Source organism: Paramisgurnus dabryanus, chromosome 18, assembly GCF_030506205.2.
Source record: "Paramisgurnus dabryanus chromosome 18, PD_genome_1.1, whole genome shotgun sequence".
Taxonomy (NCBI): Eukaryota; Metazoa; Chordata; class Actinopteri; order Cypriniformes; family Cobitidae; genus Paramisgurnus; species Paramisgurnus dabryanus.
The window spans coordinates 30,516,367-30,534,740 of NC_133354.1; the positions used below are offsets into that span (position 1 = coordinate 30,516,367).

General features: G+C 34.4%; 1 protein-coding gene across 1 annotated transcript; it reads left to right on the forward strand.

The window, feature by feature from the left end:
• Nucleotides 1-7,462: 7,462 nt before the first annotated feature.
• vdac1 (voltage-dependent anion channel 1) lies at nt 7,463-14,348 on the forward strand. The gene is made up of 9 exons (XM_065287621.1): nt 7,463-7,554; nt 8,410-8,479; nt 10,297-10,346; nt 10,471-10,623; nt 11,380-11,432; nt 12,039-12,266; nt 12,671-12,821; nt 13,253-13,310; nt 13,505-14,348. Exons 2-9 carry the CDS (start codon nt 8,413-8,415, stop codon nt 13,594-13,596), a joined length of 852 nt encoding a protein of 283 aa, XP_065143693.1. The 5' UTR covers nt 7,463-7,554; nt 8,410-8,412; the 3' UTR covers nt 13,597-14,348.
• Nucleotides 14,349-18,374: the final 4,026 nt, after the last annotated feature.

Below are 18,374 nucleotides of genomic sequence, written 5' to 3' on the forward strand. Positions count from 1 at the left end.
TAATAATTTTCAACAACATGTACTAACTGTAGGGTTGGGGTTAGGATTAGGGTTTGGTTTAGGATTAGTTGCATGTAATTATGCATAATTAACTGTTATTACTATAATAATGACATGTAGCATGTGTAACAAAGACACTAGTGTTACCTATTATTTTATTTGGATTTTTCTGTAAATAAGTAAACCCTTAAGATTTTAAGTTGAAATTAATTCAGAAATTGCAAGTTGTTTCGAAATAAATTGAAACAGCAGCACCACAAAATACTTTTTACAGTATTATTCTTGTACACAGTCAGAAAAAAATGGTCACAAAAATGCTACCTTGCTGTCACTGGGGGAGTACACTTTATAAAGCTCCTAATATGTACCATTTAGGTACAGATGTGTATACATTTGGGACCAGTTTGTACTTGTTGGGTACTAATATGAACTATGTAGGTACAGAGGTGTAGTTTTTCTAAGACAGCTAGGGACAATTTTATGACATTTTTTCTGACAGTACTGAAAACCATGAGTATTAATCTAAAGTCAAGTATTTTTCATTATTTTTAACAAAATGGATCATAATGAGGAACTGACTTGATGAACCTAGTCTCCTGAAGAGACTCTCAACCTCAGTGATGGTTTTGCACACATCTTCCTCATCTTCATCTTACACAACTTCGGTTCATTTCATTCACACAAGTGTTCCAGCCAACTCTCTTCCCATGACAGCAAATCAAACTCAGAGAAAAGTAAATGTACACGAGTGTGGGAAAACAAATCAGCACATTCATTCTCACCATCAATCTTCAGGCGTAGATCAATGCTGGGAAGAAACGCTCATCGCCATTTCCACATCATTTACAGTCATCACACCCTCTAAATGCCCGACACAGCCGGGTCTCCTTGGCACTGATTATAGAGACGCCATAAAGATGGCGACACATGGCTCACCGCAGAGACATTAGACCTTCACAGTAATCTTTTCATTTGTATAACACAACTCTGGAATGGAAGCAATCCATTAGGAGTGAAAAAGTCTTTCTTCGTTCGGAAGCGATCAGCCTCTCATTTGTCGAAGGATCAAATAAGGCGGAGATGAAGTGATTTCTAAAACCCGCGGAGAACCAAACTTCTTTATTCGTTTTTTTTGTCCTGCATGTTTGTGGCATTTGCAAAGACAATCATCATTACTGTTCATAAACTCAACAAACCTCAAACCCTCATGTTGTGTTATGAACATGAACAATGTCTCAAATCCTCTTTGAGTTACTTATGCGTCATCACGTTTATTTAAAATCTCATAAGTAAGCTTTTATTTAAATCCCATAGATTTACACGAAAGGCTTTCCTGAGTCACATTTATACTCTAGAGTAGTTCTCACCTTTTTTAGGCACGTGGCCTCTCTTGTGTAGGGTACACCCAGTTGTGGACCCCCAAAGAAAATGTATGTTTACATAAAAAACTATCTAAAACTTTACATTTGAATTAAACAAAACATATTAAATTATACAATGTAGTGCTGTTGGTTATTTGTCTGAGGAATTTATGATTAATTTATATATTTTATAAAACTGGGGCATCATCTCAGTTAAAAAAAAAAAACAATGGTCTAGAAAATCACTGAATGAAGTAGAAATCACCGTCTTATCAACCCCTTTACTAATGCAGATAAAAGAAAATAAAACATTTCTCCTAAAAGAGACAACTTTGAGAAAAGACAGTCATGTGTAAATGATTCAGTGCTGTCAGGACTGTTTCATCGATAGCTAAAACTACACGCAACTTCAAGTTATGGAAAATATCAAGTATTTTTGACCAACACGTATAACCTAGATTTGTCTTTAAGTTGCATGTGAATGATGTGGAAAATGTGGATGTTAAAGTGTCGGGTGAGAGTTGAGTGGGTGTTAAAGAGACCTCCACACACGTGTTTGTTATGACAGTTACCTGCCATTAAAACATTTCCTGCACGTTTGTGTGTGCATCTCTTGAGCAATCTCTACTCGCTGCTCTCACGCTGCATATAGGTGCAAAGATACTTTCTGTATTTCTTCATGCCTGAAAGGGATCCAAACATTAAAACAATGCATTCAATGCATTTAAGTTATTTGTATACTGCTTATTTAAAATAACATGACTGAGTTTCATAAAAAGGGTTTCCTACAAAGCATAAACCATCAAGAGTCCCCTTGAAGTCAGGGTTAGCGGTGTTTGGATTATGTGGATGTCAATGGAAGTGTCAATACTTCCTTGTACTTTTCATGATGTACTAACCATCTAGTGTGTGATTTTTTAAAGGGAACACCACACATCATGGCAGTTTCTGTTAAAAACAACAATTCAAATGCATGTGATGTGTTACCGCTCACATTAATCTATAGCCCCGGCCCTTTTACTGCTTACTGTAAGTCCATAAGGCACCACACTTAGGGGCCGACAACAAATTCAACTGTTAATGATAAAGTTCTACAGTTTCTACACAACAACAACATTTTGGGGAAATTTTGGCATGTGTTAATTAAGTCATTAGACATGCAAGAGTATAACTAAAACAACAATTGTGCTCCTCAAGATACTGAGTTTATTAACGCTTCAGTTTATGTTGGCCTTTTATAGTTCAGGGTCACTTGTAGTAACAAACCTACTTCATTATGTGTCTAAACAAATCTGATTGTTTGTATTTACAGCGTGATCTCATGAGAATAGGGATTGGACATTTACTTATTACTTAATATCGACGTGTTGAAAGGACAAATATTTTCATTATTTATGTATTAACAGCTTTACAGATGTACAGATTTGTATGTATTCCTATTCATAAATATTAAAATTGCAGGCATTGTCGTAAGTCATATTTTCACATTTATTTTTTTTAAATTACACCAAAACACAACATAAATTCACAAATAAATTCACAAATAGATGTATATGTATTATATTTTATTAATTCGCTCAAATCCACATCTTTAAAATTCACACGAATGTGAGGAAGAGATCCAAATTCAGCCCTTTATTCAGCGATCTTGATCCCTGTTATCATCAGCGACCGTAAATGTCAAATTTCACGTTCATTATGAATTTAAATTGAAATATTGCACCTCAAGAAGCTTTACGACACATTGCTTTACGGCAGTTATATTAAATGCTTATTGGCTATTGAGTGCTATGTCACAGATTTGTGACATTGCCGTCTTTCGGCCGATGTACTTTTGAAATGCGTGCCCTGACAGAGAGAAGCTGGAATAACGTTCTAGTGGATTAATAACTTTAATACTTCTCTGTACTTCATAAACCGCGTCTGCAGCACATTGGCATTTAACTACTTTTAAAATTTCACAATAAATAAATGATTGTGATTACACTTGTTATACTGGAATGCTTTTTATTTCTAACAGTACATGATTTTAATAAACTGTTTTGGGAAGGACTGCATTTTATAAATAAAATGCTATACTGTTACTATTGTTACAAAAATTACTTTCCCTACACATTCCTGTCCGTTACGTTGCATAATATAAAAAAGGATGCATTACGTTTTAAGTTCGGGGTAAGGTTTGGGGAAGGGTTAGGGTTATGATACGATTAAATATTGCAAATACATCTACATTGTATGCTTCAGCATCTATTTAAATGTAAAAAATATTTTGTGTTTTTAAAAGTTATGTATTATTACTACGCATTAAGAGTGAGACCAGGCTGGTATAATCATTGTGTATAAGAATGTGTATGTGTGCACACGTGTAGTGTATATGTCCCAGATCATGATATGTTGAAATGAGTACCTGTTTGGACTACTTCAAGAATCTCTGGGGATTTTCTGTCCTGCAAAGTTGAACCAGTCTTACCCCAATCAAACACAACTAAACAAACACACAAATCAAGTTGTTTAAGGTTACCTGATAATGACAATCAGGTGTGTTGGAGCAGGGTTGGAACTAAAATATGCAGAAAGGAAGCTGAAACAGGATCAGGGTTGAAGCTGAAATGTAAAGAGGAGATGTGAGGTTTGTGATTTATAACTATCCCAACATGCATCTAGTCAACCATGTTTACTTTCTTTATACTATGTTAGCATGTCTTTTTACTTGCATACTCTTTTGTTACACAGTCAAATGAACGTATTTTCTTTTTACAAAAAAGAGGATTAGAAGACGTATAAAAAAATCCTTTATAGATTATAAAAACATTTTTCTGATATAATAAGAAATAGTAGTAGACCAGTGCAGTATAAATAGTATTAATTATAGCATTATAGATGCATTTATAGCATTCAAGTTTTAGTAGTATTTTAAGTGAAGGAGCTGTGTTCTGATATAATTTACATTACGTTACAGTAAGAAAACTAAACCAAATCAATATTCCTTATGAAAATAAATCATTTATTTAGCTATCAAAATTATAACTGGAGAAAGACATTTTGCACTAAATGTAAATTGTACTTTATTGAAATCACTTGAAAAATGTCAACATTATTGCACTTTTTTTTTTCAGAAATGCCACAGCTCAACTGTTTAATTGTATGTGTTTATATGGTAATCTTACTGAGTATCGTAGCAGCAGGCAAAAGCACTCCATGTGCTGTTTATGTAGGCTATGATTTCAACATATACTATTTGGGATTGGGGCTCTTTTAATCTAAATACTACTAAGTAGCAATGTAGTATTGTTCTTTACTATGTTTATTGTATGCTTTGTATTTAAAGCAAGGTATTCAGCACCTATTGTGAACCTGTAGAAGTTAATAGACAGATTCATAAGGCAAATACTGGTTTCATTATTGATTCTTTTTATTAAAAAAAATTATTTATAATAAATGCATGTAATTTATGAAACACGCAATACATTTAATCCACTACAGTCAGTGTCCAAAATCACCTAATTTCACACTATATAGTATGTAGAAAAATCAGTACATCAGATAAGTAGTAAGTCTGAAACCTTATAAAAAAGTATGGAACAGATAAACACTTTTTTCCCGGGAGCTAAGGAGTTGGCAAATTCCAAAAGTTATGTTTTAATATGTAAACGATATAGAAATGTATGAGCCTATTCATAGTTCATTTGTTCTCTGAGTAAATTATTTTTGTGATTGTTGTTAGAACGTCATTATTAAACTAACATATGAGACATAATGTGGCATTCTAGATATCTCAGATTTAGGATATTTCCCACTTCAACCCAGAAATAATGGAGCTCTTTAAATGTTAAGACTTTAAATGTCTCAATGTTACTAAATAATTTATTGTTGATAATTCAGACGTAATTTCCGGTTCTGAGGTGGGAAATATCCTACATCCGAGTTTTCTGGAATGCAGCTTAATACAAATACTACACAAAGCGCAGTGTTTTTAACAGTGAATTCAATAGATTCTGTCCCAGTATATGTGTTTTGACCCAGTGATGATGTCATAGTTGTATATTTGACATTTGATTTGAGTACAGCTGGAATGCTGTTTTGATCAGTAAATATAAAGGATCACAACTATCCATTTTATAACAATCGGCTATGAGCTAAGTTTTATCTACAGCTGCACGACATTGAAGTCAATTAAAATTATATTAAAATATGTTTAAAACCTGAAACTGAAATAAAAGATTATGAAAATGGTGGATCACCCTAAAAAAATTCTTTAAAGGGATAGTTTACCAAAAAATGAAAATTCGGTCAACATCTTCTCACTTTCATGTTGTTACAAACATGTATACATTCTTGGTTCTGATTAACACGAAGGAAGATATTTTTGAGGAATGTTTGCAACCAAACCGATCATGAGCCCCATTCACTTCTATTGTAGGAAAAAATAATACTATGGAAGTAAATAGGGCTCATGAACGTATTTGAGTTTTAATTTTTGGTTAACTATCCCCTTAAATGGTAACACCTTAAAATAAATGTTTTAGGTGTTACCAATTGAAGTATTTTTTAAGTTGATATAACTTTTCACTTTTTACAGTCTACATGTTTCATTTAGTTTTTTTTTTTTTAAGAAAAACCTGTGCTACCACATAAAACTTTATATTTTTAAAGAATGACAACTATTTAGGTTTTGCAAGTCTTTGCGATGCAAATCATAGACTTGAGTTATTGGGTAAGTGTTACGCTGACATGTCAGAAAGCGTCACTATCATGATGTTCATCTCTGTGTTCACAGTTAGATTTGTTCATCATTCTCGCTAGAAACAAAAGAAAAGACAACAAAGTGTGCGGTGATTCACATTCAATGCTAAGTTTGTTTAAGGGGAAAAAGTGCTGACCACAAACGCTTGACATTTCTGATACCTTTCAGTATTTACTGAAGACAGGAAACAAGCAGTTGTTTTTCCTTTAATGTCAACAGCTCGAGTGATGCGTCTGTGATAAACTGTGGATGTAGTGGAAAACCACTATCTGTCTATCTGTCTGTCTGTCTGTCTCTTCTTGTGACACATTTGATGAAAACTTTGAATTTGATCTGGAAGAACGTCTTTCTAGGGTTATTTACATCATATATGTTTATTACAAAACACCAAACTCATTATTGCATAAATAACTTGACTACATCTTTAAATGTAAATGTTTCAAATGTTTATCTTTCTCAAATAAAGTGCAAAGCTTGCATTAAACATTTAAATATTACAAGAGTAAACAGTAGGTTATGTTTAAAGGTATCAGTTTAGTAGAAAACTTTGGCGCTTTCATGTAGTATAGTTTAAAACTATTAATCTATTAACATCTGTGATTGTGCCATTAATATTTTTAATAGAAAAACAAATAAATAACTGGATTTAGGATTTAATTAAACAATATGTATTATTTTTTCAACTATTTAATGATTACAAAACTGTCCAAACATAAAGCATTAGCGAAAAACATCATAAGTATTAGTTTCATTTATATTTTTATAAATTACCTTTAGATGTGTCAAAACAGGAAATATATTTTACTATTTAAACCTCACTGACCAAATGTTTTGCTACTGGACAATTAAAATAGCACACTTTACACAAATCGGTACCTTTTACGAGGAGATCATTTCCATGTAAACATTTTATAAGGCCAGCAGCAGCAGTGTTGTAATGTTATATTAAAAAACACTGCCATCATCTGGTTAAGATGCTGTACTGCATGATGCTGGATTAGCCTACTCATGTTTCTGCTTTCATTTTTATATAATTATCAATATAGTAACAAGCACATAATAAACAAGCAATAAACTAAATAAATGTTTTGTTTATTTTTGTTAATTAATTAGTTGACTAGTTAAACTCTGTCGGTCTGCTAGCCTTTAATACCCTTCACGCTCACACCACGCTCAAAGTGGGCATGAATTAAACTTATATATTTATCATAAATATAACGCATAAAAGCTATAGATAAAAACACATGTAAAAATGTTTACGGGTGAATCTGTGGAATCTGCTATGATGACGTTCAAGATTACGATATTAACTCTCTTTACGTACGCTGTTCGCATTTACGGTCTTTGTTGCGCTGTTGGCGTACCCGTGTGACCGTCGGTGTGCTACTCGTCGTCTCCTCTTTTCGGCTAGCTGTGACCGGGCGCTGTCCGCACTCCCTCCTGACAGAGGTACGTTAGGATTTTCTGCTTTTATCACACAGTACAGATAAACCCTTTGACTCCCGTGCTCTCTGATGAGGTCATGTAAGTGTGCGTAGTAGATTTGAGGTCACGCAAGTGTGTGTAGTGATATTATTGAGGTATATGTGCGCATGACGCGATCAGGCCCTGAATGATAAAGCTGCTTGTTCATGAATGGATTGAACCCTAATGTCTTTAACGATTACTATCGCTGTGTTTGTACATCGAGATCGTGACACTGTCGACATATAATGCGCATATAATGTATTGATGGCGTGCTCGTGTACGCGTGCACGTATCATTGTCCCGTGCACAAGCAGACGATAACGGCTTCAAATAATACAATATAGATAAGTGCTCACTTATCCAAGGACAGTGTGTGTGACTGATGATGATGATGAAGGAGAGTGATGATGATGATGAGACCTCACTCTGGTCTGATCATGGCCTACACACTGAAAATAATTGTATTTTTTCAGTTATAAATGCTTATATGATGTGTCCTGTCCTGTGCTCATTTTTCTGTGACGTTATAAAAGTGAAGATTGCTGACATCAGATTTTTATGTGTGGTATCCTCTCTACTGTTTATTGAGATAAATCAAATGTAGAATAGACGTCATTGTAATGTCCTGGCATGTAAATGTTGAGGAAGGTCTATATTGTAATATTTATAAAATAATGTTAATTTTGATGGACTGTTTATGAATAAGATTGGGGCAAATTGACCCATTCATCTGTGGGCCACACCTCGTGTCCTCTACCTGACCTCTGCTGTCTCTTCTGTCACACATCACCATCACCTGAAACTATCTGTGATCTTAATTCTCTCTCTCCCCTGCAGATAATGGCCGTTCCTCCAACATATGTAGATCTGGGCAAATCCGCCAGGGACATTTTCACTAAAGGATATGGTATGATTTAACCAAACATGTTATTCTCTCATGTCCAATGTTTTTCTTAAATTTTTATGAAAATCTGTCTTTTTCCGTGTTTAAAGGTTAGTCAATTTTCTTAAAAGAAAAATCCAGATAATTTACTCACCACCATGTCATCCCAAATGTTGACGTCTTTCTTTGTTCATTCGAGAAGAAATTTTGTTTTTAGAGGAAAACATTCCAGGATTTTTCTCATTTTAATGGACCCCAACACTTAACACTTAACTCAACACTTAAAAGTTTTTTCAACGAAGTGACGTAGAAAGGTCACGTGTCACATATATGAAACGCACATTTGCAGACCATTTTAAACAATAAACTGACACAAAGACATTAATTAGTATCATTCCACATACAACAACGTCAGAACGGTCCTCTTTATCAACACTTGTAAACACTGGGGCATAGTTTCGCATACATCATCTGTGACCTCTTGACGTCATGACGTATTGCGTGAGGTCGCGCTGGCGCGTCACATAACCAGAGATAGAAGAGATGTTGTGGTTTAAAAGTGCATTTTTTATATTTCTTGTCAAAAATGACAATCGTTTCGCTAGATAAGACCCTAATGCCTCGTTTGGGATCGTTTAGAGTCCTTTGAAACTCTGTTGAAAGAACTGTTAAGTGTTGAGTTAAGTGTTAAGTGTTGGGATCCATTAAAGTCCATTAAAATGAGAAAGATCCTGGAATATTTTCCTCAAAAAACATAATTTCTTCTCGACTGAACAAAAAAAAGACATCAACATTTTGGATGACATGGTGGTGAGTAAATTATCTGTATTTTTTTTTTAAAGAAAATGGACTAATCCTTTAAGTGCAATAATTGGGTACCCAGTGCTTCTATTAACCTAGAAAATGTGAAAAAGAAAAACCCAGTAACTTAGTTTTGGTAAACCATTCTCTACAAGCATGTGAAAATATATATTTAAGTTTATTAACGTGTCTTTATCGTGCAGGGTCACTTTTAGTAATAAACCTGCCTCATTGTCCATCTAATTAAAACTTGGTGCTTTAAACGACCTGATTGTTTGTATTGATGGCTTTGTAGAAGAACGTGTATATGCGCAGATGTGTAGTGTTTCTTTACAAGGCTTGGCATAAATAGCACAGACAATTTAGTTGTCTTCATGGATTTGTGTAAACGTGAATCTTTTTGACAGTGTTATCATGTTTATGTGAAATTTGAGGGCATAAGTGCTTTTTTGTTTTTCACTATATCATTGTTGTGTAGCCTCAGCATAAACCCAAGAGCTCTTAAATCAATTAGGATCAGATTCAGATTAAACTGACTGACTTCTATCATTTATCAGCACTGATCAGTTTTATTATGATAAAATGTATGCCCACAGTCATCAGGGTTTCCCGCAGCACTTTTCAGTTCGGGCGGCCCACCTAAGCTGGGATACCCTACCACCTTAACTAGGTAGTCCAAAAAAAAAAATTCCACCAAATGCCACATGGCCGAAATGAGAGAAAGACATGGTCTGTCACTGTCTGAAGGATAACTAGCCTGTTGATAAAACATTTAATTCATTAATAATCTAGTATGTGTTCATTTTCTGTCATAGTTTCTTCAAAATTGAGTTTTATTTGAGTGTTTTAAATAAAAATATTTTTATCATGACGCATACTTTTCCCTTTGATTGCCACGCCCCGGGCCCGCCCACCTGCACAACCCTACCACCTTAACTAACAAATTTTCTGCGGGAAACCCTGGTCATATCACATATTGATCATCACACATATGTTGTTTTGTGTGTCAGTAATTCATTTTTCTTTTTGGTGACGTTCAGGATTTGGTCTAATCAAGTTGGACTTAAAAACAAAGTCAGAAAATGGATTGGTAAGTGCCCTGGAGACTGGAATGTATTGTATATAATATTACACGTGACTTATTCAGACCATTAATAACATCTGTTTGTCAAATGTTGCATTATTGATGTTGATGGTTGTGCTTTGTGATACAGGAATTTAAAAGCTCTGGTTCAGCGAATACAGAGACCAGTAAGGTTGCGGGAACGCTGGAGACCAAGTACAAGTGGGCAGAACACGGCCTGACGTTCATTGAGAAGTGGAACACTGATAACACTCTGGGTACAGAGATAACCTTTGAGGACCAGGTATATCTAAAAACATCAATGCAAACAAATGTCTGCTCAAAAACTGCTCTGTTAGTGCTGTGCACTGCTTTAAATCAATGTTTGTTTAAAGGTGACATAGAATGATTGAACGGAGTATTTATGCTTCTTCTGTGATGTGACATGTAGAAAAAATTGTTTTGTTTGGGTCTGTAATGCCTTAGAAGCTTCCTAAAAACCTCTCTCAGATAGCTCTATTAGGGTGGTGGATTTTAAACAAGTGGTTTTGCACCTGTTTGGCTCCCCCTACTGGCTTAACTTGCAATCTCATTACTGATTGGCTGACTTTGCTGCCACTCAAAAAATGTAGCCAATTATTTTAAAGTGGAGGGGCAGTGAGATGTCTGTGATGTCATAAGCATCAGTTTTTCAGATTGGGCCGTTTTCTGGCTGACATTTCTAAAAGAGGAATTTCTATGAGACTGAGATGTTTAGCATGTCTAGCACTTTTTGTATGTTTGTGAATGCGGGTAGACTACCATTATTCAACAAAGACAAGGTAAAATGGTTTTTCATTCTCTGTCCCCTTTAAATCAATGACCAAATATTAAACATGTCTGCACTGTTGATGCAAATAATGGCTTAAATCGAGTGGCATGTTAAGATTAGTTATAAATGACTGTTTAAACATTGGTCAAGAATAAGATGGCTGTGTAAGGCAGCCCAACACTCCACATTAACTTTATATATTTTTAACATTCTTGTCATTTAACCAAGATTGTGATTTTTTTTCCTCAGCTTGCCAAGGGGCTGAAGCTGACATTTGATTCCTCGTTCTCTCCAAACACTGGGTACGTCTTACCTCTGGATCAAGTCTACTTCAAAACAAGTCATGTGTTTTAACTACCTTAACTAAGATATTATAACACAGAGTTTTAATGCTTCCTCATTACTGTATGATCTCATATAGAGAGCACAGTCTCCTTTAAGTACTGTGTTAAAAAGTGCAGCTCTGTTGGCGTCTCTAATTCATGCTTAACCAGTTTATGCTGGTAAACAACACTGCTATGCTGATCAACAAGCACCAAACCTGTCTTTACCATCATGAACTAGCCTGAACTAGTTTTTTAATCAGGACAAACAAGATTATTTCATCAAGCTTATTTTGAAGACACTTTGAGAATCATCCATACCAGTGGTTCTCAAGCTTTCTCGGCGTGCCACCAACTTATATGTACGGTGGTCCCCCCTTGTGCTCTTCATAAAACATTGTAAAATATAAAAGATCAAACAAAACTTATTAAATTATACAATGTAGTGCTTTTGGTTAGTATCCTTATTTTTTAATAACACAGAATTTATGATAAATTGTATTTTAAAAAATGTCATAAAACAGTTTGAGAACCACTGATCTAGACAAGTGATGAGACAAAGTTTTTCCCTATGGCTTCTCTTAGCAAAAAGAGTGGAAAGATCAAGAGCAGCTTCCAGCGCGAGCACATTAACCTGGGCTGTGATGTAGACTATGACATCAACGGTACGGCGGTGCACGGAGCCGTGGTGGTGGGCTTTGAAGGTTGGCTTGCTGGATACCAGACGACGTTTGAGGCTGGTAGAAACCGCGTCACTCAGAGCAACTTTGCCGTTGGTTACAAGACGGATGAGTTCCAGCTCCACACAAACGTGTATGTACTAAACAAACATCACTTCAGTGTCTGTGTCTGCATGTGTTGTGTTTTGCCAGTTTTAAAGGCTTGAAGGGAGGGTGGGTTATTTTAATACATGTTTATTCCCTGGACTGGATTGGATTTGTTAAGGGCTTTGTGTCAGGAGGCATTGCACTTTAACACCCTGCCTGTCAGATGGCCACTAACAGTTTGAGGTCGAATGTGATTAAAGCTTTTAAAGAGTTAGTTTAGTCAACAATAGTTAGTTGATAAAATTGCTAGTAAAAAAGTGGTCAATAGTAAAGTATGTGAAATATCTCTAGGAGTTTTTATTGCCATTTAAAGTTTCCGGTCATTGGAAAAAGATTAAGACTCTTAATATTTAGCTCATCAATAATATGAAGTTTCTTTTTAATTCACAGGAATGATGGAACAGAATTTGGCGGTTCTATCTACCAAAAAGTGAATGATAACCTGGAGACGGCTGTCAATTTGGCCTGGACCGCCGGCAACAGCAACACCCGCTTTGGCATCGCTGCCAAATATCAGATTGATGCCGACGCCGCCTTCTCGGTACGTGTTGTTGTTGTTGGTTTCATTCAGTTGTCTTGCACAGCATCTAACATCTTTGTATTGATATACAGAACATTTTTTAAATAATCTCTGAGATTTCACATTCTCACACAACACAAGTCTTCCTATTTCACCAATTATGGTGACACTGTTTAAATTATATTCAGACTCACTTTGTTGCTTTGATTTGTATGGAAATGAACATTCATTTGCTCCTGTAATATATTTTAAAGTGTATAGTTATTTCTCAGCAACAGGGTGAATTAAAGTTACACAATTATAGAAAACTGTTAGTGAGAGGTATTTGTGATATTTACATGGAATATGTATTAAAAAATAAACACAGTCATTTTTATTTAATCTTGGCCAGAATCTAGTATTGTTATTTTTGTCACCTGTGATCTTTTAGTCATGTACTGTCTGTCTTACAGGCTAAAGTAAACAACTCTAGTCTTGTTGGTCTGGGATATACTCAAACCTTGAAGCCTGGTAAGTATTTATAAATATGAATATTTTCAATTAATATTTTATAAGAGTTTTTAAGCAATAAACTCTGCCCCATTGTATTATCTCAATTTGTCATAGATATGATTAAAAAGTTTAAGTTTCTCCTGTATTTTCACTGAATGTTTTGGATGTTTTGTACTTGTTCTTTGTTTAACTCTTCCTGTCTCTTGGTTCAGGTATTAAATTGACCCTCTCTGCTCTTCTGGATGGGAAAAACATTAATGCTGGTGGCCACAAACTGGGTTTGGGTCTGGAGTTTGAGGCATAAAATACTGAGGATTGCAATCATCCTGAATTTATTTTTTCAATAACTATCCTCACAAACCTTGTTTCTCTTAGATGCCCTTGCTAAGAAAACACATATTATACTCGGTCAAATAATGCATTAGTGGTGGCTCACTGTTTCAGATAGGGAAACAATTTCAAACCTGAAGAGTATCTATGATGACCTGATGTGTTTTCAAAACACTATACTACACTACACTTAATATTATTTATTATAACCCAGATGACTTCAAAGATGATTTTACAAAGGTTTATTTATTCTGGCTTGGGAACAGATGGGAATTTTGATGTTTTCATCCGAGAGAATGCTTAATATTAGGTCGCAACATTCCTGATCCACAGTTTCTATAAAGACCAGCAGATGTTGAAGGATGGGACCAGGACACAACAGAATTCACTCTGCTATAGGAGCCATTCATTGAATTTAGCTGTAGATAGAGCTGTGTGTAGTGTTTTTGTCTGTGTGTGTGTTAATCCACATGTCAATCTTGTCCATTTGTTACTTGTCATTTTGTTTAACCGCTGCATACTGCCTGTACCTCTAATGGCAAAAGTATTTCATCTGTCCCTGAACAAAAGGAGATTTGATAAAATCTTCAAATGTCCCAGGGGATAAAACATCAAGGATTTTAATAGGCAGATGTAGTCTTCCATTTTTAGGTGTAGGTTAAGAATACTGTGGATAATATAGCAGTATGTATGATTTAAGTTAAATAAAAACCTAAAACCTCAAAATGCTTTGCTCTAAAATTTGTCTTGTGCATATAATGACACTTAGTTTGAACATATCAGTAAATGAATCAATATACATTCATGTAAACTTTTTGGCAAGAATGACAACATCTTATGAGTGTAAATTGACTGATTATTTCAAAAGAAAATGCATGGCATATTATGGTGAATTTTGGTGAAAACTGTGGCAAACATAATACATGAGTTTGAACGGTAATGTGTTTCTTTTGCGAAGGTTGCAAATGCAGGCTGCATATGTCATCAAGTCTTGTTTAAGTTAACTGAGTATTACATTCGCAACACACAATCTAGAAATGTTCAAGATCATTTGTGATAAAATAGCTGATTTAAAAATAAGTACAAGGATAGACATATAATTAATTATTGGTGGTAAATTTACAAAAATAGGAGTTGTTCAAATTTTAAGTCAGAGAATTGCTATGAGATGAGGTAAAGTCTCTTAAAAATAAAAAGAAATTACAGAGATAACAGATCAACTTAATACTTTAAACAAAACTCACTGTCAAAAATGAAAAGTTGAAAATGTATATAACCTCAATTTAGAAATAGATCAATTGTATACAGAATTAGCCAAATGAGCTTATCTAAGGTCAAGGGTCAAATGGTTTAAGGAAGGGGAAAGGGACACTAGTTATTTTTTCTTTTTAGAGAAGAGAAATTATGCAAGAAAATCTTTAAAAAAAAAAGATAGAATATCCAGTAATCCTTCATATATAGCATATTTGATGTATTTTTTATGAAAACTATACATCCCAAACTGATAATGAAAAAAGAATATACAAACAGTAAAACATTTTGTTCCTATAGTTTAGAGAATTATGTGAGAATGATATTTCCAAAGCAGAAATTTATAAAGCTTTCTTTTCTATAATTTTTTTTTAATTCCCTGGATAAGGCGGCTTAACTGTTGATTTTTATTGTGCTTTTTGGGAACTGATAGAAAACCTGCATTTATAAGTAATGTTTAGAAAACAAAAATGAGTACAACTATATAAAACAAGGTGTTATTTGTTTAATTCTGAAACCAGACAAAGGCCCTTTAATTATTGACAATTGGCGACCAATTACTTTATTAAATGTGGATTATAAAGTTTAAGCATTAAGTTTATGCAACTACTAATTATATAATTAGTAGTGCTGGACATAGATTAATCTAGATTAATCGCATACAAAATAAAAGTGCATTTTTGCATAATATGTGTGTACTGTGTATAATTATTATGTATATTTAAACCCACACACATATATGCATTTCATGTATTTATCTATCAAATTTTTGTTTTGTTTATATATAATATAGAATATTCAAAAATATAAATAAATATATATGTTGATAAAGCATATAAAGAATTTCTTAATGTCTTTGCATCATTATATGATAAAAACTGTCCTGTAAAACAATATAGAAACACACGTAATCAAACAAATAGTCCATGGATCACAAAAGGTTTATTAAATGCCTGTTAGAAGAAAAACACACTCTATAGACAATTTATTAAATATCGTACCCCAGAAGCAGAAAATAAATATACAAAGTACAAGAATAAATTAATTGGTATTATGAGGAGGTGTAAGAAAGAATATTATAATAACATATTAGAGATTAATAAAAATAATATGAAAGGTTTATGGAATATCCTAAATAATTAGAAATGGGAAAAAAAACGAAAAATATAAGTTTTGTGGTTAATGGTTTCAATAATTTTTTTGTAAACGTGGAAACAAATCTAGCAAAAGAAATAAAGGATTCAGAAAGCACTAAAGGGGTGGATGTAGTTAATTGGAATAGAAACCCTAGCTCGATTTTTCTTAGATGAGTGGAAAGGGAAGAGATAATAGATATTGTAAGAAATTGTAAAAACAAATCTTCTGTGGACTGGAGTAATATGATCATAGTAAAAAAAGTAATTGAAGAAATTTCAGAACCATTAACCCATATCGCTAATTTGTCTTTTCAATATGGTAAATTTCCAAATAAAATGAAAGTGGCAAAAGTAATACCAGTATACAGGGTGCGATTTGTGAAAAAAACAGAGGGGGGGATGTTTTCATAGGCGTCGATTTCGGTGACGGTGGGTTCGCGTACCCACCATATTTCGTCATGAGTCATTTTGTACCCACCACTTTTAACTTCCGTCCATAATCATTTGACTTTTGGTTGTTTTTTTTTACTATTTTCAGTGGTTATGAGGAGCAGGAGAGAGAAATTTGGTAATCATTGTCCGACCAAACAAAAATCCATTATAATATATTTTTATATATATATATATATATATATTTCTAATTAAAATATTTTAATATTCAGACATGCGCTCTCAGCTCACGAGCTCTGATTGGAACAAACCCGAACCTCACTGCTGCTGAACTTGCGCAGAAACATCAAAATATTACCAGCTTTTTTTATAATTCTTGACAAAATTAGAATATAGTAAAAGAAGTTGGTTTTTTTGGGGGGGAAAAGTTTTAGGTGGGCCTGTTGAAAAGTGGGGCCGTGCCTGAGCTACAGGACATCGTCTTTCCAAACATAACCTGCGCGAAAGAGAAAAAATGAATGCGTCTCTGTCCACAGCACATTTCAAAACATTTTAATTCATAAAAATAGATCATGAGAACATGAACTTCATTACTGCATTTGCAGGAATTGTAAAATCTTTTTTCTTATTAACTCATGAAGCAGCCTAATGCAATATTTTTACTCTAATAGCTTTTCTTTCCCCACACATATGAACTGTGATCATGCACAACGAAAAAACACGCAAGAATTAAATCTTGAATGGCAAAACTATATGGCACAACGTAGTGTCAACTTAAACATAAATATGAACAATGGATTGATTGCAAAGTTAAACCATTACAGTAGAAACAGTTTACTGCTGCTTTTAAAGTAATAACGTTCACTTTACATCGCGCTGCTGAGCTACAGTGAAATGATAGAAAAGACAGATGCATTATGTGTTAGTCACGAACTGGTCGCGCCCGCGCCTCGCTATATATGCGTAACTTCGGCCATTCTCAGTGGTGTGACTGGGACACTAACTCTGCTTGTCATCATAAACAGATTATCAGATTGTTATGTTTATTCCCGCTTTATTAATATGCGGCTGAATATGCTGCCTTCCATCGTTTCGACACACAGCTCCACAACCATCTCGCAATTGTTGAAAGGCTATTACTCGTGTAACCGGGTGTGTAACCAATCAGATAGCGCCGTGGGCGGGACATTGAGCAAGTCTGCAGAGTGGTGAATACAGAGAGGCTGCGCGGCAGCTGTATCAGAGCCAGCCAAAATAGCGCATTTTATAACAAAATTGACTTTAATCAAACCACGGATCCGTGATAAGTTTTGTGATCCGTCTCGCCACTAGTGTAGTAGCACTGATCACTTTGAGGGGGGGATAAATTTATCCCCACCGGGGATAAAAATAATTAAGCAGAGGCAGGGATACATTGACCAGAAAGGGGGAAATCCCACGCATCCCCCCCGGCAAATCGCACCCTGCCAGTATATAAAACTGGGGATAAACACCTTTTCACAAATTATAGGCCTGTTTCTATAATGCCTCAATTCTCCAAAATCCTAGAAAAACTGTTTACAGAAAGATTGGATGATTTTATTGAAACACACAAATTGCTAGTAGAGAGTCAATATGGATTCTGGTCAAACAGATCAACATCTTTGGCTTTAATGGAATTAATTGAGGAAATAACAAATTGTATAGATACTAAAAAATATGTGTTAGGAATATTTATAGATTTAAAGAAAGCATTTGATACCATAAATCATGACATTTTATTACAGACATTAGAGAGGTATGGGATCAGAGGAGTCGGATTGAATTGGGTAAGTAGCTATTTGAGAAGCGGGCAACAATTTGTGGAAATCGGTGATCAAAAATCTATATTTATGGACATAACATGTGGAGTACCACAGGGATCGGTCCTTGGCCCAAAACTTTTCATTATTTACATTAATGATATATGTAGAGTATCAAATATTTTTTAATTAAT

Coding starts and splice junctions, on each gene's coding strand:
- vdac1 (XM_065287621.1), top strand. CDS start 8,413: ATGGCCGTTCCTCCAACATATGTAGATCTGGGCAAATCCGCCAGGGAC. Junction 12,267..12,670: donor TTCCAGCTCCACACAAACGT/GTATGTACTAAA, acceptor TTTAATTCACAG/GAATGATGGAACAGAATTTG. Junction 12,822..13,252: donor ATGCCGACGCCGCCTTCTCG/GTACGTGTTGTT, acceptor TCTGTCTTACAG/GCTAAAGTAAACAACTCTAG.